Source organism: Pelodiscus sinensis, chromosome 1, assembly GCF_049634645.1.
Source record: "Pelodiscus sinensis isolate JC-2024 chromosome 1, ASM4963464v1, whole genome shotgun sequence".
In the NCBI taxonomy this organism is placed as follows: domain Eukaryota; kingdom Metazoa; phylum Chordata; order Testudines; family Trionychidae; genus Pelodiscus; species Pelodiscus sinensis.
This window is the reverse complement of record NC_134711.1, coordinates 136,729,101-136,749,108: the sequence shown is the minus strand read 5'-3', so window position 1 is coordinate 136,749,108 and position 20,008 is coordinate 136,729,101. Positions and strand designations below refer to the sequence as shown.

The window sequence follows — 20,008 nt, the reverse complement described above, 5'->3', positions numbered from 1 at the left end:
GACAGTTCTCTCCCCTTTGCATTCCACCCTGGAGCACTCTGGATAAGCATCCCCAGTTGCCCCAGGCCCTCTGGATCCTGCCTCACTGGCTGGGTGAGGATCCCTTGGAGCTGGGGGTTCTTTCCAAGAGCAAGGAAAAGGAACTGATAAAGTTACTCCCTGGGTCTCCCCAGTTGTGGGCTAGCTCTCCCTAGCTGAGCTGCTCCCCTTAGAACAGACAGCACTGACCGTGTGCGTGCAGTATGGCCTTTTACGCTCCAACACTTTCCTTCATCAAAAGGAACAAGACTAAGCAGCAGCCAAAGGCTAAAGAAATCACCATTTATAAATGGGATTTGCTGCTTTTCCTGCCCTTTGAATGTATACCAAGGCTAAAAATCTCTTTCTATATTGATGTTGACTGAGAGCAGGACACACTTCTTCCTTCCCCCAGCTTTGCACTGTGCTGTGCCGAGGTTCTATACCCACGGGAAAATCCCTCCTGGCCAGCAGGACGTGTTTCCGTCATCTACTCTGGAGCCATCTAATCCTGACTGCATCTACCCCCAGAGACATCCCCTCTGCTGACCTCCTGCATCTGGCACCAACTGGGTGGGAAATGCAGATGGGAAAATATCAAATGTAAGACAAATTTCTAATTCCAGATTTAAGTAAGGATTTCCTTTTCTCCACAGTTTAGGTCCTCCTTCCTCTGCTCACCCTAATCCCAGCTGTACCTACCCCAGGCATTCCCCTCCCTTCCCCTGACAGCCCCCTCTTCCCGCTCTCCCATAACCCCAGCTGCACCCACCCTAGGGGTTCCCCTCCCTTCCCCTGCCAGCCCCCCCCCCACACTTCCTACTCACTCCTAACCCCAGATGTATGCACCCCAGGCATTCCCTTCCCATGCCCTGCTCCCACTTCCAGCTTAGCCCTAACACTAGCTGCCTCACTCCACATTCTCCTCACCGAGATCACCCCTCATCCCAGTTGTAAAGTGCAATAAGCTCTGGTTTAATCTTCGCACGCGTGCCCTTTTTCATTCATAATTGATGCCAGTTCCTCTCCTTCGTGTCATGATCCTGGCCTAGAACCCCCCCTCCCTGCCTTTTGCCCATGCCCCATCTCACCTGCTGCTCCCTGTGCCAGTGGCTTTGAGTGCAGATGGCTTACGGATCATCTTGTCCAGAGCACTAACTATCTGCTCAAATTTGGGCCTCTGGACTCGCTCCTTCTGCCAGCAATCAAGCATGAGTAGGTGCAAGACAGTTGGGCAGTCTGGTGGTGGTGGCAGGCGATAGTCCTGGTCAATAGCATTAATTACCTACAGTAAAGAAAGGAACATGAAACACTGTCTACTGAGAAATATCTGGGCCTTTTACACCTTCAGGAGGAACCTCAGTGAGAGCAGAGACCTGACCAACCAGAACTTACATCCTGATTAGACATGTCCCAGTAAGGCCTCTCGCCATATGACATCACCTCCCACATGACGATGCCGTAGCTCCAGACATCGCTGGAAGATGTGAACTTGCGGTACTGGATGGCTTCAGGAGCAGTCCAGCGGATGGGGATCTTGCCACCCTGAAGAGCAGAGTGAGAGATGCACACAGCAGAGTGCTTGTAAGACATGGAGATTCCAAAGAACAGACTTCAGTGAATGGCTGAGCCCAGATCCCAGATCCCAGTCCAGCCTGGAGCATGTGGTGCCAGGGCAGAACAATATTTGGTTGGTTGTTTATAGGGTAAATTAAAGTTGTGCTCACAACGCCACTTTGTCCCATGGGCATGGATGGGAGCGGAACCTAACTTTTGATAGCTGCAATTCCAATTGTCCAATGGACTTTATTACATAAGGCTGGCTTTTTCACCGCAGTCTAAGGTGCCCAAAGCCTACTGAATATCAATGGGAGCTGGCACAAAGGCCTCAGACTCCTTTGAAAAGCCCAGCATCCAACACTATGGACAAATGCTCTTGGTCTGCAGCTTTTCATCACTTCCTTTTTCAGCCTGTCCTTGCCAACTGCAGATCCCTCCCTCCTGACAAAACAGTCAAAGCCACTCAGGAGCTAGCTCTTGTGCAAAGCACACCCACCTGATCCCCATCTCATCAGCCACCTCCTCTAAACCGTGCACACAGGTCGATAGCTGCAGCCCCTGGCCCAGTCCCACTCTCTTGCAGGGAACTCAGGGGGTGTCCGAGCTCTACATATGCAATGCTTGCTTTGGGTGTTGCTCATAGGTGTCGCACAAGGATTTTGGCAGGCATTTTAGCTGTGGTACGTACGCCCTGCTGCCCAAAGAGAGGCAGGAGGGGAATTCAGTCCTTGGCTCCTCAGTTCTCAGTCTCTCTGTTGAGCTGGCCAGCATAGGAGAAAACTGTTGCCTACTGCAGTTGATGGGGTTTGGAGAGTGGCAGAGCACTGAGTTCACCAGAGCCTTTAGTACTGCTGATTACAGTGCAGTAGTCAGTCATCATCAGTCTGGGACTACACTGTAACTCATGACCTCAGGGTGAAAGGTTCTGTAGCCCATTCCCAATGCCTCCCGCCCTCCCAATCAAAGGCTGAGCTGGAAGTGGTACAATAGAAGTGCAAGGCATTGTACCCCATTCCTGGTATCTCATACCTGAGCTATTGACCATTCTATGGGTAAGAGGAGAACACACAAGACTTAACAGTGTGTATAAGACAGGCTTGTGCAGGGCAGTCCTAACAGAAGCCCCCTTCGCCACCAGTAACTCACCAGGGCTCCAGTATAGGTGGGGTTTGAGGCATCATCTTCCAGAAAACGGGACAAACCAAAGTCAGACACCTTGCACACCAGATTGCTGTTGACCAGGATGTTACGGGCAGCTAGGTCACGATGAACATAGTTCATGTCTGAGAGATAACGCATGCCAGCTGCGATACCCCGCTGCATCCCCACCAACTGCAGCACGCTGAACTGTCCTTCCCGCTGCTGCAGACAGGAGAGACACACACCCAAAGGACTCAGGACTCAGTGGACACAAGAATTGCAACCAGCAGAGAAGAGCAACAACAAGAGAGGGATTGGAGCAGGAAGGGTTAGGTAGTTAAAAGAACAAAATACACCCATGTTCAGGCAAATTTGGGAGAGACAGAACCACCTGTAGGTGCCATACAAGTGTAAACACCCAGGAAGGAGAGGGGATGTCTAGGGCTGTGGATCTCAAAGTTTCATATTGGAGACCCACATCTGAGGATATATCCAATCTTGAGGACACTGCCTCTCTTAGGCTCTGACTCCTGAACCTAAATCGCCCCTGTAGCAACTAGATGACTTGGCTACAAGAGAAAAGAGCAACCTGCAGTCTTTTCTGCTCTGATCTTTCAGAGCTCTAGTATGGGTCTATATGCTGTATAATCGTCCAATGGCAGAGTCACCTGCAAATCTGCCTGTGATTGAATTAACATAAAAAAAACCCGGGTAAAGAATGAGGTAAAGCAGCTACACGAAGAGCAAAGAAATCCATGTGCAATTCTGTTGTAGTTTAGCCGGTCAGAAAAAGCTCTGAGAACTCTGAGTCCTGAAACAGGCTATAACTAGCAGGAGGTTTTACTGCTTGAAGGCAGAAGGGCTCCATGACAACCTGGGGCTCCATATTCCAACTATAAGTGTCCTATGATGCATAGCTTGAAAACCAGGGGATCTGGGGAACAGGACTAGGAGCAACTGCAGGACAGTAAGGAGGGTGGGGCATTTTAGCTTGGATATCAGGAAATATTTCTGATCAGCGAGATTGTATTGGACTCTGAAATGGTCTGCCCATTGCCAGCTGGGTGACCTGGCCAGTAATGCAAAATTCTCAACACATTAATCCTGGAGATATCCATTGTGTCTCACTAATATCTCTGTCGCATCTCTAAGGAACTGGCCTTGAGACTGGACAAACCCAGAGAGGCAGAGAATGGAGTGATTAAATGACGGAACTGACTGACACACAGAGAGGTTGGAGGATGGGTTGAGGGGGGTCCAGGTTGTGATACCCTGAGGAAGGAATCCAGTGAGCCATTCTCCATGAACTCTGTGACGATCATAACGGGGCGGCTCTTGGTGACCACACCCTCCAGGCGGATGACATTGGGATGTTCAAACTGTCCCATGATGCTGGCTTCACTCAGGAATTCCCGCCGCTGTTCATCTGTGTAACCTGACTTCAGAGTCTTGATGGCCACTGTGTACTCACGCTTCCCTGGGGGTTTCAGGCGCCCAAAGCACACCTCTCCAAACTCTCCTGCCGGGGGGGAGGGGAGGGAAAACACAGCTAGCATGAGGTGGGGAAACACGAGACCCAAGTGAGGAGCCTGGGACAGGGTAGATAAACACCCCAGGAACCAAAGAGGTAGTGATCAGGGTTAGGGTTATGACAAAATTCATGGTGAAAGCTCCAATGTGAATGAGGATAAGTATTAAGGTTTGAAACAGATTGGGGGGGCAAACAAGGATTTGGGGGTGGCCTTTCCAATGCTGCTTTAGACACTGCATTGGGCCAAGGTAGAGGTTACAGTTAAGGTGGATTCTGGTGAGGATGCAGGCTCGCTGCACGGAGATTGTTCCAGGAAGCAGGGAAGGGGCTGGTTGTCAGTGGGGCTAGCTGTTCTATGGGTCAGGACTTAGTCATAGTGGGAGTTGAAGAGCTAGAGGCCACAGGGCAGGGGTTGCCATGCTCTCATTACCTGATCCGATGACCTCCTCAATCTTGACAAATGATACATCAATCTCCTTGGCAAATTCCCTAATAGCCTCATTGGGATCCTCATAAGTTGAAGGGTCAATGTAATACTTCACCCCAAGCCCTGTGAGGAAGAAGAGATGTCCCAGCCATGATCATAACCGAGCTCCAGGGAGGAAAAGATGTGTGTGAGCCCTGAAAAGACTCCCCCTGCTACCTGTCCCTGGTGAACACTTACCCCGTGTACTGATGTACTGCTGTAGGTGGTCTGTATATGGGGTCTCTCGCCTCTTACTGTGGGACACAAAGAAAAGGGGAAATCAAAGCAGGCAGGAGAGGCTGTCCCACTGTGAGGTTAGAATCAGAAGCAGCACAGAAGCCAGTGATGGAAAAAGGTCCCGACCATCTGCTGGTGGCTAATGCAGGGCTGTTTATCCGGGCTAGTTTAAAACAAACCAGAGGTTCAGACTCCCCTGGGAAACTATTCCATTCCTGAATATAATTATCTGGGAAGGTTTCCCCAATATGCTGGCTAAATTTTCCCTTTGTAATTTCATCCCATCACTACAGGTTATTCCTCTCACTACCATTCTAATTCCTTTCCTCCAATGTCTTTCTATTTGTGAGCTATGTTATTCTCCCCTTAAATTTCATTTACCCCAGCTACACAGATTTAGTTCTTTTCAACTCTCCCTTATAATTCTTATAAATTTCTGTCACTCTAGTCTAAACTGCATCCACCTTGACATATATAGTGTGATACCTCAAACTGAACACTGAGATCAGATAGTCAGGGCCTCTCTTCTACGATGTGATGTCGTTGTGCATACAGCTCTCAAAATTGCAACACTCTTTATTGCTGACATATCATATTGTAAAGGCACATCTATTCCCAGCCTCCAGTGTCTCTTCCTACAGCCAGGCTTCACAAGCTCCTGCCTCTTATTCAGTATGTATGTCTCAGGTTACTTTTCTCCAGCCATTCTAGATACATTTTCCAAATTCAATCTTGTTTTTCTAATCTCTCTTTATATTGCTATATAGATTATTTCTCTGTCCTCACTGGCATTCACAGTTACTTCCACTTTAGTATCATCTGTGTATTTCATTTACATGACAAGTTCCTTTAGATCAGAGAAATAAGACCAGGATCCAAACCAAGCCCTGTGGCATCTCAACACTCAGATTCTCAACAACTCAATGCTTTTCTGCTTATCATCACCTTGGCTACGTCTACATTGGCCCCTATTCCGTAATAGGGATGCAAATGTAGCATTTTGGAATAGGCAAATCCGCAGGGGATTTAAGTATCCCCCGCGGGATTTGCATTTTCATGGCTGCCGCTTTTTTCCGGCTTGTAGATAAGCCGGAGAAAAGCGCCAGTCTGGATGCGATCCTCCGGAAAATAAGCTCTTTTCCGGAGGATCTCTTATTCCTTTCAAGTAGGAATAAGAGATCCTCCGGAAAAGAGCTTATTTTCCGGAGGATCGCGTCCAGACTGGCGCTTTTCTCCGGCTTATCTACAAGCCGGAAAAAAGCGGCAGCCATGAAAATGCAAATCCCGCGGGGGATACTTAAATCCCCCGCTGATTTGCCTATTCCAAAGTGCTACATTAGCATCCCTATTACGGAACAGGGGCCAATGTAGCCCTTCTGATTACAGTTTTTCAGACAGTTTTCAATCCACATGCCTGTTTCTATCCAATCCAACTAGAATTTGAGATACGATTTCATGAAAGAGAGGGTCTAATTGCTTTACTAGTGTCCAGAGTACAGCATATCTCCTACTAGCATCCACTAATTCTGTAATTCTATCAACAAACAACAACCATCAGGTTTGTGTGACATTCCACATTACTCATAACAATGCTTTTTTCTCAGGACTCAGTTACAAATTCACAACTTTCGTGAGTAGTTTTTCTCAAGACCTACTCAGTTATTTTACCATAGATTTAAAATGACATTACAGTGTGATAACTGCCAGCATCATTCCCCAATCTTTACTTTCTTCCCAAGTCCTCTGATACCTCTCCTGTTTCCAAAATAAGTTTATCTGTGTAAGCGACGAGGAGTCCTGTGGCACCTTATAGACTCACAGATTTATTGGAGCATAAGCTTTCGTAGGCAAAGACCCACTTCGTCAGATGCATGTCATGTCATGCATCTGAGGAAGTAGGTCTTTGCCCACGAAAGCTTATGCTCCAATAAATCTGTGAGTCTATAAGGTGCCACAGGACTCCTCGTCTCTTTTACAGATTCAGATTAACATGCCTACCCCTCTGATACTTTATCTGTGTAATTTCCCTTAAAACCCTACACTGCATATTGACAAGACAATATGTGTTAATGTTTCCAAATGTAATATACATTTATAATGTATTTAAATGTTTTAAATAAAATCTAATCTTTTTAATAGCTATTTTGTAAGGTCTTCCTTATTTTCTAAGTGTCCAAACTTAGTTTTCTAACTGAAAGCAGATTTTAAATAATAAGTGCAGGATATCTCAGACATTTCAGTGTCATTAATTTCATCCATTCTCTCATTTAAAGGGGAGTCTTCTTTGCTTATGATATTTCTATTCCTGCAGATGTATTTACAGAGTCATTTTAGCCCACTCCTCAACTCCAGCTTTGGCTAGTTTTAATTCATTCTGCTTTTTGTTTAAAAAAAAATTAAAAAATGCTTTATTGAGTTTGTGCACATAATATCACATATTTCCAATCATAACATAAAATTATAGTTTTAACAGTCTAAAGTTATATCAGACTACAACAGAAACATAACATTTGCCTTTTTTTATCCTTTCCTCCCCAGAAAAAAAAATAACAAAAGAAAAAATATACATGAAAAAGAAAAACAAACATTAAAAAGGGAAAGAGGAAAACAAAAAACAAACCCTAGACTTTGCCTTCTATTTCTTCGATTTCTTCATTCTCTCAAATTTGCTGGTTTGAAATTTTAATTTACAAGTCCATTCTTTACTATGCTGCCTTCAAACAGTTTGTGGTCACTACTTTTAAGCTTCTCTGTTGTTTTCGCTTGAGGCCCATCCAATTCCCAGTGACATCAATGGGAGTTTTTCCAGTGGACTGGACATTAAATGGGAGTGATGGGATAGGAGCCCCCTGAGGGAGGTGCAGAGCAAGATAGGAGCTCAGGAAGGTGTGGATCAATGTTCAGTAGAACTGGCTTTCCCTACGGGTGGTTGGGAGGAGGGGAGAAGCGGTTCCACTGGCTGGGAAAGAGATTCTGGGCATGAGGAGGGCAGGGAATTCACCTCTTGAAGATGATGGCAAGGATGGCAATGGCAGCAATTACCAAGAAGGCCAGACCACCGAGTGCTGAGCCCACAATAAGTGGCAGCCGGTCCTGAACTATTTCTGAGCGCTCACCTGGCAAGGGAAACAAACAGACACACACAGAGGACAAAGGCTGTCAGAGTCTCCTACCATTTCAACCAGCCTCCCCTAGATCTCAAATGAAACTCTTATACCAATTATCTGTTCTATTAATCTCTTCAATCTCTCTGCCTCCACTGCCTCTCCCTGCACATCCCACAGCCCCTCCAATCCCCTTCTCCCTCCCCTTTGCTATGCTCACCTGGATCCACTGACTCCTGAGCAGTTACCCTAGTGTAATCCATCTGGCTCCCTGGGCTTGGTTCCCAGGGTCAGCCTCTATCCTTCCTCCAGCTCACAGAAGTGATGTATGAATGGGACACCCTGACCCAATCCCTTTGATCTAGGCCAGAGCTGTCACAGGTGATATACTTCTCCCTCTGAGAATGGACGGTGAACCTGCCAAAAAGCAGGTTTTGTCTAGATACCCTGGGGCCTGATTTTCACCACACCATTGCAGAGCTTTGTTTGCACACCTCTGTGGTGTGGTACTGGGTTCTGCTACAGTTAGCTCTGTTAACACACTCCAGTCCTGATAGGCAGGTGCACAAGAGTGCAAGGAACTGAGATTGTAGATGTACCAGAAATCTGAGTAACAGGTATGTGCAAGATTGCATACAGGTGCATGAAGTTTGTGTGAGTGCTGATATGAGTTGGTGATCATATACCAATATGTATCTGTGAAGGCCTGGGTCAGCTTGTGCAGGTATCTAAGCATGAAGAAAAGCAGGATACAAATGTATTATGTGAACAGGAATGCAAGGGTGTGAAGATCTGGGAGCATGAGGTAGTGGAAGTGTATATGGATATATGTGACAGTGGGAGGTGTGTGTGTGCAGGTATCAGTTAGAGAGTGCATGCAAGTGCATCACTTACCTCCCACCAGCGTCTGGAAATACATCTTGCCACTATATGGCCCATAACCCACAGCTGTCCTGGCTCGCACCTGGAAGGCATAGATCTTGCCTGGACTCAGGTTTGAGATGGTGGCCATGTTGGTCTCACTGGTCACAGTGAATGAGTTATCTTCATCTTCCGCCTACAACCCAATGGCCAATCAGAGGAGATGTCAAATGTGAAACCCTACCTACAGATGACATTCTTCAGCAACTAATCCTGTGTTCCCTGTTCAATGCCCCTCAATCCCGTCCTGCAGCTGCCTCTCCACCAGTGCCCCTTCAGTCCTGATCTGAAAGGAAGTGAGTAGTAAGGGAAAAGGAAAAGTGTAATTTGGGTAAGAGTAGGGAAGATGAGTGTAAAGGGCTGGGACAAGGGCAGATTTTATAACTTCCTATAACTTCTCATCCCTGGTGAGATGCTATTCATCTCAAGAACCTCACAACTTGTCATGGGACATTATTTCATCTGCCCATCAAACTCAGCCACTCCATTCCTAGAATCCATTGCAACAGCGTATGTAGTGCTGGAATTAGCAATACCATTTACAAGACTCCCTTACAGCTGGAGGAAGGACAGACAATGGGAATGGAGAAGGCTATGATTTAGTCACAAGTATTTTTATTAACAGCCATGGGCAGGTCACGGGCAATAAACAAAGATTCACAGCCTGTGACCAGTCCATGACTTATACTAATACTCTGGACTAAATGCTGCTATAGCGGGAGGGCTGGGGGAGCTGCAGCTCAGGGGTGCCCTAGGAATCTCTGATGCTAGCAACATCAGCCGCCAGAGGTCACTGAGTAGTGGCTGGTGCAGCCAGCTCTAGGGCAGCTCCAACAATGGTCAAATATGGCTGGCTTTGGGGCAGTCCAACTAGTTGGCTGTGGAGCTGCTCTAGCAGTGGCTAGAAAGGCTGTCCCCAGGCCTAGCTGCTTGGGCAGTCCTGGGCTCAGCCTCACTGGCTGCTGCAGAAGTCATGGAGGTAACAGAAAGTCATGGAATCCATGACTTCTGTGATCTCTGTGACATACATGGAGCCCTAGGAATTGAGTTCCTGGCATTCATCTGCAGGTTTTTTTTATAGGGAGAGATTTCTCTCCAGGCTTGGATGGAGATGCCAGTATGTCCTATAGGATTTCTTCTGCAAGGGCACAATGGGATTGTTCCTGGAAGAGATGTGTCACAGGAACTCAGGTTCCTTCTGTCACCTTTTAATGTGGCATTCCCAAACTCTTCTGAAAGATCTAATCTCATCCCAGGGATGAACTCCACTGGAGTTCTGCCCTTTGCTGGTCCACACCATCTGGTTTGGTCAGGCTGTGATTCATAACAGGGCGTGTCCTCCTTCACCTTGCTCATTTCAGTTCTCAGCTGTGTTCCCAGTCTAGAGAGATTTCCCATTCCCTACACAGTTCTCCCTTCTCTCTGTTCCCCCACTGACGCTCACAGTCGGGCAGTCTCATTTCCATTTCCCTCCACTCACCTTGTCGAAATAGCGTAGCAGGTAGTCCAGGATGACCCCATTAGGCTGGTCTGGCTGTGGCCAGGACAGTGTAATGCTGTTGGCAGTGCGGCTCACCTGGTGCATCATTGGAACTGCAGAGGGGACTAGAATGAGAGGGAGAGATGAAAGGAAAAATTTTAAGGGGGAAAGCTTGTTCAGATGACAGACTTTAATTTGAGGTGACGCTATGGGCTTCAGCCCCTCCTTACTTGTCTATGTAGTCTCATCAAGGAGGATCCCAAACTGCTTTACAAATATACTGAAAGACATCCACGGGCAATCTCATTTTACTACTCACTGAAATAGTTACCTCTGTGGTGAAATATAGCAGCTTGTTAACAGTGCACAGCAACCATGTGCAACAAGAAATGAAGAAGAATCCCTTAACCCAGTGAACTGGAGTCAGCAGAATGAAATGTCCCAAAATGGAATTTGGCTAGGACACTCGTGTTAAGACCCCAACTTTTATGTGCTACCATCTCCACAGCTCTGAACTTTATCACAATGCCAGAGTAATAATTTACACTCCTAAAATACCTTTCCTCTGAAGATTTCAAAGGGGGTTTCAAACAGTGTAGTTAAGCCTCCTACCACTCCATTTTTATTATTTTAATAAATCTCAAGATTTATTAAGTCACTCTCATTGGGGTGTTTGTGCCTGGCTATGATTTTGAAACAGATGGGGATGGCAATACTGCTTACTACACTGAAACTCTTTTAAGCAGGGAGAAAGAAAGAAGAAGCTGTCTGGGACAGAATATGATTAATAAATTAGACTGATTTGTCTGACCAGCATACTCCCTTACTTTTAACTTCATCACTCAGATATAGATCCTGTTTAAATACAACAAGTATTATGACATACCAAACACTGGGTGCATGCTTAAGTGTGATGCTAAACTGAGGCTGTGGCCTCCTCTAGAAACAGCTCCTCTAGAAATTACCTCTCCCAGCAAAGAAGTAGGAGCATGGAGGTGAGTAGGGGCCAAAGGTACCAATCTGCCGAATGGGCTAGAAATGGAAATTTATTCCCAATCAAAAATATGTATTTTGAAACTTTTTATCCTGAATTAGTTGAAAACAAACAAACAAAAACAACAATAAAAGAGCTATGTTTTATGATCATGGGTTTTTAGGAAACATCCATTTCTGGAGAATCAAAATGGAAAGTGTTGAGTTGCCTGTCTATTTGCTTTTCTCCCTGTGGTGGAAAGTGAAATTTTCAAGAGTTCCTCTGGCAGGCAAGACAGCGTTATTTTGAATTTCTTATCAGAAAATTCACATTTTTCTGGCAAAACTGAAATTTCTTCATGGAAAAATCTGGTTTTGCAAAAATGACATTTTCTGTTAGAAAATGATTCTGACATTTTTCTGACATAATTCCCAATAAATACTCTTGCTTGCCTTCATATGTGTGAACCCTAAGATGGATGGAAAGAAAACCAGGGACATCTGGCAAAATCGTAAAACTACAGAATCGCTCTTCTCCCTGCCCACCCAAGAGAGAAATACAATTTATGTTGTTTATACATATGCAGCTCAATAAAATTATTGAGGAAGAAACAAATCAAAAAAGCTTAACCAGCTCAGGCAAGTAGGACCCAGTTAAAATAATGTAAGTGAAAACAGATCATGAGCCAAGAGTGAAAACAGTTTACATTTCCTCTGTTCCTTTTATTCTCAAAATGTTATGTCTTTCCTTTTAAATAGTTTTGCTTGATCTGCAGTGAAATGTTGGTAACTGGGAAAGAACTTCTCAACTGTTTTAACTATATACCACCATCATGCAAGACTTTAGAACACAACTGAAGAACACTGTATCCAGATATGGCTGCAAAGAGAATTTTAGGGAAGTAGAGTGTAATTATTTTGGTTGGAATTTGACAAAGAACACCCCCACTTCTTATGCAAAAGACTTTTTCAACTATTTGTAATTGGGCATTTTGATATTACATAGCAGTGTATTTTATATCACCATTTCTATTATGTTTTATAATGAATCTGAACTACTACATTTTAAGGCAAAGAGATATGAAAAAGAGAACTAAAATCATAGAATCACAGAAATATAGGGACCTCAGATAAGGAACCTCAAAAAGGTTCTGGGTGGTGGCAAGCCCTAACAATCCCTAACAGGTGTTTGTTCGACTTGATCATAAAAACATTCAGTGATGGAGATTCCACCAACTCATTTGGAAACTCTTCTAGATCTTAGTTATCTGGATAGTTAGAAAGATTTTTTTCCCTAATATTTAATCCCTCTTACTGCAGATTCAGCCCATTTCTTCTTGTCCTACCTTCAGTGAAGATAAAGAATAATTACTGTCCTCTTTATAACAGCCCATAATATATATGAAGATTGTTACGAAGTCCCACCTCACTCAGTCTTTTCTCAATATGCTGAGGATTTGTTTAATCATTCCCCGAGGGTCAGGTTTTCTAAACCAGTTATCATTTTTGCTGCTCTTCTCTGGACCTTTGCCAATTTGTGCACATCTTTCTTAAAATATGGTAAAACTTACAAAAAATGAATGGTCTAGCAGCACCTTAAAAACTAACAAGACATGTAGATCAGGGCTAATCAACACGCAGCCAGCAGGCCCTGTGCAGCCTAAAGCCCGTTTGTTTGCAGCCTCCCGCAGTGGCTTTGGTTTACGCGGGGCTCAACACGCAACCCATGGGTGAGATCCTTTGAACATTGCCTCTCCTGGGAACACGCTCCACAACAGCAATTCAATATAATAGTCTTCTGTTGATATGTGTTTTAGTAGTCAAGTTCCTGAACTGTCATTGCTCATTAAAAGTGCTGTCATATGGGTGGAAATTGGGTAAATATTGCAGAACGGGCTTAAATGGGGCCTGTGTGTTGTGTACTCTTGCCTTAATCCTTGTATTCATGCCCATCAGTGCGAAATAAGCTATTTGCATATATATTTGCATATTTATACAACCACACTTGCAGCCCTCGCCATGTGCTGTGAGTAGGATTGTGACCCCCAGGGCTTCCAAAGTTAAGTAGCCCTGATGTAGATGGTATCATGCACTTTAGTGGGTACAACCCGTACCCATGATCCCATCTACATGTTTTCTTAGTCTTTAAAGTGCTGCAGGACCATTCATTGTTTTTAAGTTTTTCCAGTTACAGATTCTCTCAGCTAACCCCCCTGAAGCTTTTAAAATATGGTATTCCATGTCGCAAATACTACACTTCTGTTAATACACTCCAGAATTATATTAACCTTTTTGCATATGCATCAAACTGTTGACTCATATTCAATTTATTATGCACTATTACCTCTAGATACTTTACAACAGTACTATCTGTACCTAGCTCATTATTCCCAATTTTGTAGCTGTGCATTTGATTTTTCCTTGAAAGTATAGTATTTTCCATGTCCTTACTTGAATTTCATCTTGTTGGCTATAGACTAATTCTCTAATTGGTAAAGGTTGTTTTGAATACTAATCCTGCCCTTTAAGATTATAGCAACCCCTCCTAGGTTGATGTCAACCAAATTCTATAAGCATATTCTCCACTATGTTAGCCGAGTCATTAATGAAACATTGAATAATACCGGAGCTTGTGATGTGAAAGACTAGCCGACACATTAGTCAACTAATCGCTTCTCCCTCCCCTTGTTGCCTCTAGCAGAAAGAGGCAGCAAAGGGGTGGGGGAAGAGGAGGTAGTGCTTCAAAGCAGCAGCTGCCACTTTGAAATGCTACGTGCAGCCCAGGGCTGGCCCAGGCTGCACATGGCATTTCAAAGTAGCAGTGCTGCATGGAGCCCAGGGTCAGCTGGGGATTCCCGCGCTGACTCTGGGCTCCATGCGGCACTGCCGCTTTGAAACGCTGTGGGGAGCTGGCCCCCACTGGCCTTGTGCTCCCCGTATCATTTTTGCCTTTGAAGTGTAGCAAAAGCTCTGGGCCTGCTGCTACACTTCAAAGGCGGAGGTGCCCTTATCAAGTAATTGAATAGTTGATGCAATTTGTACCAACCATTCGATTAGCCAATTAATCAACATTTTATATCCCTAACCGGAGCGAGGATGTACTCAGGCTGAACCCCATTAGATATGCCATCCCAGTTTGAGAGCGAACAATTGATAACTCCACTTGGAGTATGGTCTTTGAAATAGTTGTTCTTATACTATTTTCAGGTGGGCCACATTTCACTACCATGTTTATGACAATGTCATGAGAGACCATGTTAAAAGTCTTAATAAAATCAAGATATATTACATGTATTGCTTCCCACTATCCACTAGACCAGTAATGAGCTTTCTGTTCTCTTCACTTCTCAAAAGTCTCACACAAACCACAAGGTGAAGTTAAGGTCATGAGTATGCATCAGTAGTAAAATGAATATAGAGCTTCCATCAAGATTTTTTTAGTTAAATAATGCCTTCAATTTTACAAAAACCAGGAAATGCACTTTTTATATAAGGACTCTACTCTATCTTCACACTATACTAGCTCTGCGCCCACAGGGAAGCCAATTTACCACCTTCCCTTCTTTATATGTAAACTATCAAAAATAAGCACCTCAGAACATTGGTTTCATAATGTATTTCTGCACACAGGTCTCCAAAATTAAGTGTGATGGTCTGTCACTGCTCTAAATTTTAGCACTTTTCACATAAGTTTTATCTATGGTGACATGCTATCACTGTGCCTAATGACACTTGCTTAATTGGCTGCCACCTGAAATCATGGGTGCCCTTAACATATCATGAGATCAGGCCCTTAATGAAGAGTAAGAAAGGACTGCCTTGCTACTTGTCTAGACAGGTATATAGAAAATTCTCATACATGTACCATATCTGACAAGAAAGGAAGCTGTGAGGCAGCCTAATTGCTACATATATAAAACGGAGGCATTCTGGTTTCTGTGGATGTGACAAGGCATGCATATGCTGCACGAAGCATGAAAGGGTTAATCCCACACTATGCTTGGAGGAGGAGGAGGTCCTGCCCATTAAACCAGACTGGGCATGCTCCAAATGCTGCATTAGCTCGTTTCCCACCGACCACTGGAAAAGAAAGATGCTTGGTGGAAACTCCATCCTGGGAGCTGCATCATCTTCTGACTGCAGAGACCAGAGAGCCTAAGGCCCAGACTGGAGACTGGTTGCCCCCAGCCAGTTGGCAAAAGTTGGAATTGCAACAAGCAACCTGTGCCAAGGAGCTCGGAGGCCCCAATGATGCCTTGGCTTCAGGATGCACCTCCTCATTGCAGGAGGAGTAACAGTAGTCCAAATTAGGGGCTTTAGTTCGAACTACCTAGCCCGTGCTGCGTGTAGCTGCGGGCAAGGAGTCCGAACTACCGGGCATTTAAAAATGGGGGGGCCAGGAACACGCAAATAAAGCCTGGGATATTTTATTCCCGGGCTTCATTTGCAAGTTCGAATGACTACATTAGCCACCCTAGTTCAAACTAGGGTGGCTAGTGTAGACATACCCCAAGTGATGAAATGAACTGATATCAGTAAATCAGTAAGACACTGTTTAACTGGTTAATAACATTAATATCCTGAAAAGGAAACAAATAGTTAAACTCTCCAGAAGTAAGCAGTAAATCTAGCATGAATTTTGATGGTTTACCTCTGAGTTAAGTTTTGAACTTCATGAAAATGAAAAAAAAATGGACAAGGCTACCAAAATGGAGAACTAGGACAATCTCCTGGATTTCTTTCTGCTCCCCTCACTTCCCTCTTAAGTGAGACTCAGACCTCTTGATGTCACACCAAAACTAAGGCAGATTCAAATTCATTCTCTTCTTCAAACTACTTTTTTCAGCCCTCTCAAATTCTCTGTGGTTTATCATATCTGATCACTCCCTCCTCTTCCAGATCTATGACTTTCCTGCTCTTGGCAGTTTCTCCTCCTCTGATATAATGTCACTGGAGATTTGACATACATGTTGATGCCACCTTTGAGCTTCTTTTCTCTGAAGCCTTCTCCATCTCTGACTCCTTCAGCCATAGGGACTGTTCACCCTGTGCAGGCCTCTACATTCATGCTCTCCTTCTTCTCTCCACAGCTGCTTCTAACAGCATCCAATGCTTTAAGAAAACATTTGACTCTATTCTCTAGTCTACAATTTTGATTCTATCTAAACAAATGAATTTCTTATATTATTACCATTGTCAACAACTCTTTTTTCTCAGATCCTTTCCACAAATCTACCAATATCTAACTCTCTTTTGTTCTTGACTTACACTCCCAGCAAACTCATCACTGCATTTCCTTCTCCCAGAAAAAAGCATGAGGAACCTGGTTTTTTTCAAAGTACCTTTCACACATCCTTATCCTGAACAGATTTCAGTCTGGATATAGCATAGGAATGACTTTCCGTTGGGCATTCCTCTGACTGCTGGCCTGTAGGCCTTCACTGCAGGGTTCAACATTGTTCCATCCATCTCCTTGAGTCACCTCCCTAGCTATTCAACTGTCTCAGATTCCCTCCTGTCAGGATGTTGCACATTAAATTCTTCAGATAGATAGTGCTTTAGAAGGACAAAATATTTATTACTGCTCTATGGCCTATTAAGCAGCACCCCTTTTTGGCCCCAGCTATCATTCTATTTGTGTGTGTGTGCAGACTTCTCCTTTATGGCGTACCACTAGGTTCCATTCACTACTATTTTCTGTCTCCTTCTACCCTTCTGAGCAGTGTATCTTTGCCCTTATCCAAAATGCCAGGCACTTGGACATGTGAAATATGGCACATGCTTTTTCTGTTGAGTTTGCAGAGACAGCACAGCTTAGAGAGGGAACTGGAGCATATTCCACCTCGTGCATGATCCACAGAATCTTTTCTTAAGTTCCTGTCAGTCACACCTACTGAAGACAACTGAGGCCTAGTCTGTCTGTCTCTGTCTCTCTTGGAACTGCCTGGCTAGCTCTGGCCAGTAGCAGATGAAGAGGCAGAAACCCCCTAATTGTTCATTAGCCTCAATGGACAATTTTGGAATAATCTGCCCATACAGAAGTTTCTTTCTGATCCTTTCAGATGGACATAGTTGTATGTCCTGAAGCATAAGGACAGATATTCTTTAACTGAAAATGATATTATCTAAATAAATAAATAAATAAATAAAATAACAAATTTAAAAATTCTTTCAAGTGATTGGTCTCTGATATATAGAGGCTCCACAGGTTTTTTGCTTGCCATGCATCAGCCTCTCATCTTTCCCTCCTCACAACCTCACCACTAGTCATAGAAAAGCCTTCTGTCCCGCTTCTGCTTCCACCTCTTTATAGCCATCTTAACATCTCAAACCTTGAGGGCTCGTCTACACTGGCCCCTTTTCCGGAAGGGGCATGTAAATTTCATGAGTCGTAGTAGGGAAATGCGCGGGGGATTTAAATATCCCCCGCGGCATTTAAATAAAAATGTCCGCCGCTTTTTTCCGGCTTTTAAAAAAGCCGGAAAAGAGCGTCTACACTGGCCCCGATCCTCCGGAAAAAGCGCCCTTTTCCGGAGGCTCTTATTCCTACTTTGAAGTAGGAATAAGAGCCTCCGGAAAAGGGCGCTTTTTCCGGAGGATCGGGGCCAGTGTAGACGCTCTTTTCCGGCTTTTTTAAAAGCCGGAAAAAAGCGGCGGACATTTTTATTTAAATGCCGCGGGGGATATTTAAATCCCCCGCGCATTTCCCTACTACGACTCATGAAATTTACATGCCCCTTCCGGAAAAGGGGCCAGTGTAGACGTAGCTTGACTGAACATGACTTTTCTACCTTGCCTTATCTCTAAATATTTTCCTCCCTCTCCTAGTTATTCCACTAAGCATGCCATTTTACTCTCCAAACTGTTTGGGAATCATCGCTTGGTAGAAAAAAATCAAGTCAAATTATACTTCACGGATGTAAGTGTGAAGAGCTTTCCTGTGTCATTCCCTTGTGCCTCTACTTTAAATGAATCCCTATCCAGAGGTGGAACATAATCATTGGTTACCATGGACTAAGGATGTTAAATTTAGATTAATCAACTAATCAAATCGTCAATGCAATTTTCATCAACTATTTGATTAGTCAATAGGGGCACCTCCCCCTGCCTGCTCCTGCTACATTTCAAAGGTGGAAGTGCTGGGGTGAGTACAGGGCCAGCAGGGGACTCAAGCAGTCCCTCACTGGCCCCGCGCGCCCTGCTTTTGAAATGTATAAGAGGCCCCTTTGTACATTTCAAAACCAGGGAGCGCGGGGCCAGCAGGTGATTGCTTGAGTCCCACACTCGCCCTCTGCTCCTGTGGCACTTCTGCTTTTGAAATGTAGCAAGAGCCCGCCCCTTTCCTCTGTCTCTCTCTGATAGAGGCAGCAAGGGGGGAAGCAACTAGTCAAGTCGATTATCTGATAAGCATATGCTTATTGGAGAGTCAACTAGTCCCTTACATCCCTACCATGGACATGACTGATGTAACAATTATGGGATCCCATCTCTAACAGTGGAGCAGAGAATAGTGAGCCACCAGGTGTAGGCAAGCTCTTAAAGGGCCGGTGTCTTAGAAACAGAGAACAAGGGAAATACAGCTAAATGGAGCAGAGAGCAGGAGAGAATACTGTCCTCAGTTCTCCTTGGGCAAGTGGAAGAGGGAAGAGTGGATGTGAGAAACACGTGCACCAGCCATAAAGGGGAATGAGAGAACCTCTGTTTAGTGCAGGGCCAGAATGGAATTACAAAGGCTGCCAGGGCTGGGGATTTTTGCTGGCCACCCGTAATTCAGCAGAGAGGAGAGAAGTGTTACATCCTTCCATTCAAAAATTCTTTGTCTCCCAACTTCTTTATCCTCCCACTTACTCCACCCAGCCTGCTTCCCCGTCTCCCTTGGAATGGAAGAGTGGAGAGTCCATCTGCGTGGAGAACAATAAAAAAGAAAAGCTAAGCTAAAGTGAAAAGCTGCCAAGGGGGCTGAAGGGAGGGGGCAGGAATGAGACAGGCCACGTGACAGAGGAACAGAGGCCTCGTTAGCGTGAGCTGTCACTATGAATCAAGAGTGGCTCATTTCAAGCTCGTTGCTAATGATCTTGGGGAAGAGTAAGGGAAAAAAGGACCCAACCACAGTAACAATCCAGTACATACAGCAGCTCTTGAGAAAAGCCTGTCAGCACAGCTGCTCCTCTGAGACCCTTCTGGAGCCTAAGAGACCAGCCCCATGAAGCCGAGCAGAAAAGGCGGCTGCAGAACAGAGCAGACAGGTCAGGCGTAAGCAAAGGAAGAGCAGAATCTTGGTGATTCAAAGGCAGAGCCTGAAGGAAGAGTTACACTAGATCCCACCACCGCTGACTCCCAAGAAGGAGGGAGGGAGAGCAATGGAGAAATTGTTTGCCCTCCCCCAACTGAACTCAGATATATTACCTGGAATTCTCCTTTCCATGGACCTCATCTCTCCCTGGCTACGTCTACACTGGCATGATTTTCCGAAAATGCTTTTAACGGAAAACTTTTCCGTTAAAAGCATTTTCGGAAAAGCGCGTCTAGATTGGCAGGATGCTTTTCCACAAAAGCACTTTTTGCGGAAAAGCGTCCAG

General features: G+C 44.8%; 1 protein-coding gene across 7 annotated transcripts in view; it reads right to left on the bottom strand.

Moving 5' to 3' along the window:
• The window catches only part of EPHB6 (EPH receptor B6), a 146,804-nt gene that overhangs the window by 4,598 nt on the left and 122,198 nt on the right, over positions 1-20,008 (bottom strand). For all 7 annotated transcript variants that reach the window (XM_006111844.4, XM_075903058.1, XM_014575691.3 and 4 more), the window contains 9 exons: positions 10,458-10,582; positions 8,951-9,113; positions 7,954-8,068; positions 4,914-4,969; positions 4,680-4,799; positions 3,990-4,237; positions 2,725-2,940; positions 1,414-1,563; positions 1,110-1,303 (listed from right to left, as the gene is read on the bottom strand). In XM_006111844.4, the coding sequence (XP_006111906.2) occupies positions 1,110-1,303; positions 1,414-1,563; positions 2,725-2,940; positions 3,990-4,237; positions 4,680-4,799; positions 4,914-4,969; positions 7,954-8,068; positions 8,951-9,113; positions 10,458-10,582 (1,387 nt within the window). The remainder of the gene's footprint in view (positions 1-1,109; positions 1,304-1,413; positions 1,564-2,724; positions 2,941-3,989; positions 4,238-4,679; positions 4,800-4,913; positions 4,970-7,953; positions 8,069-8,950; positions 9,114-10,457; positions 10,583-20,008) is intronic.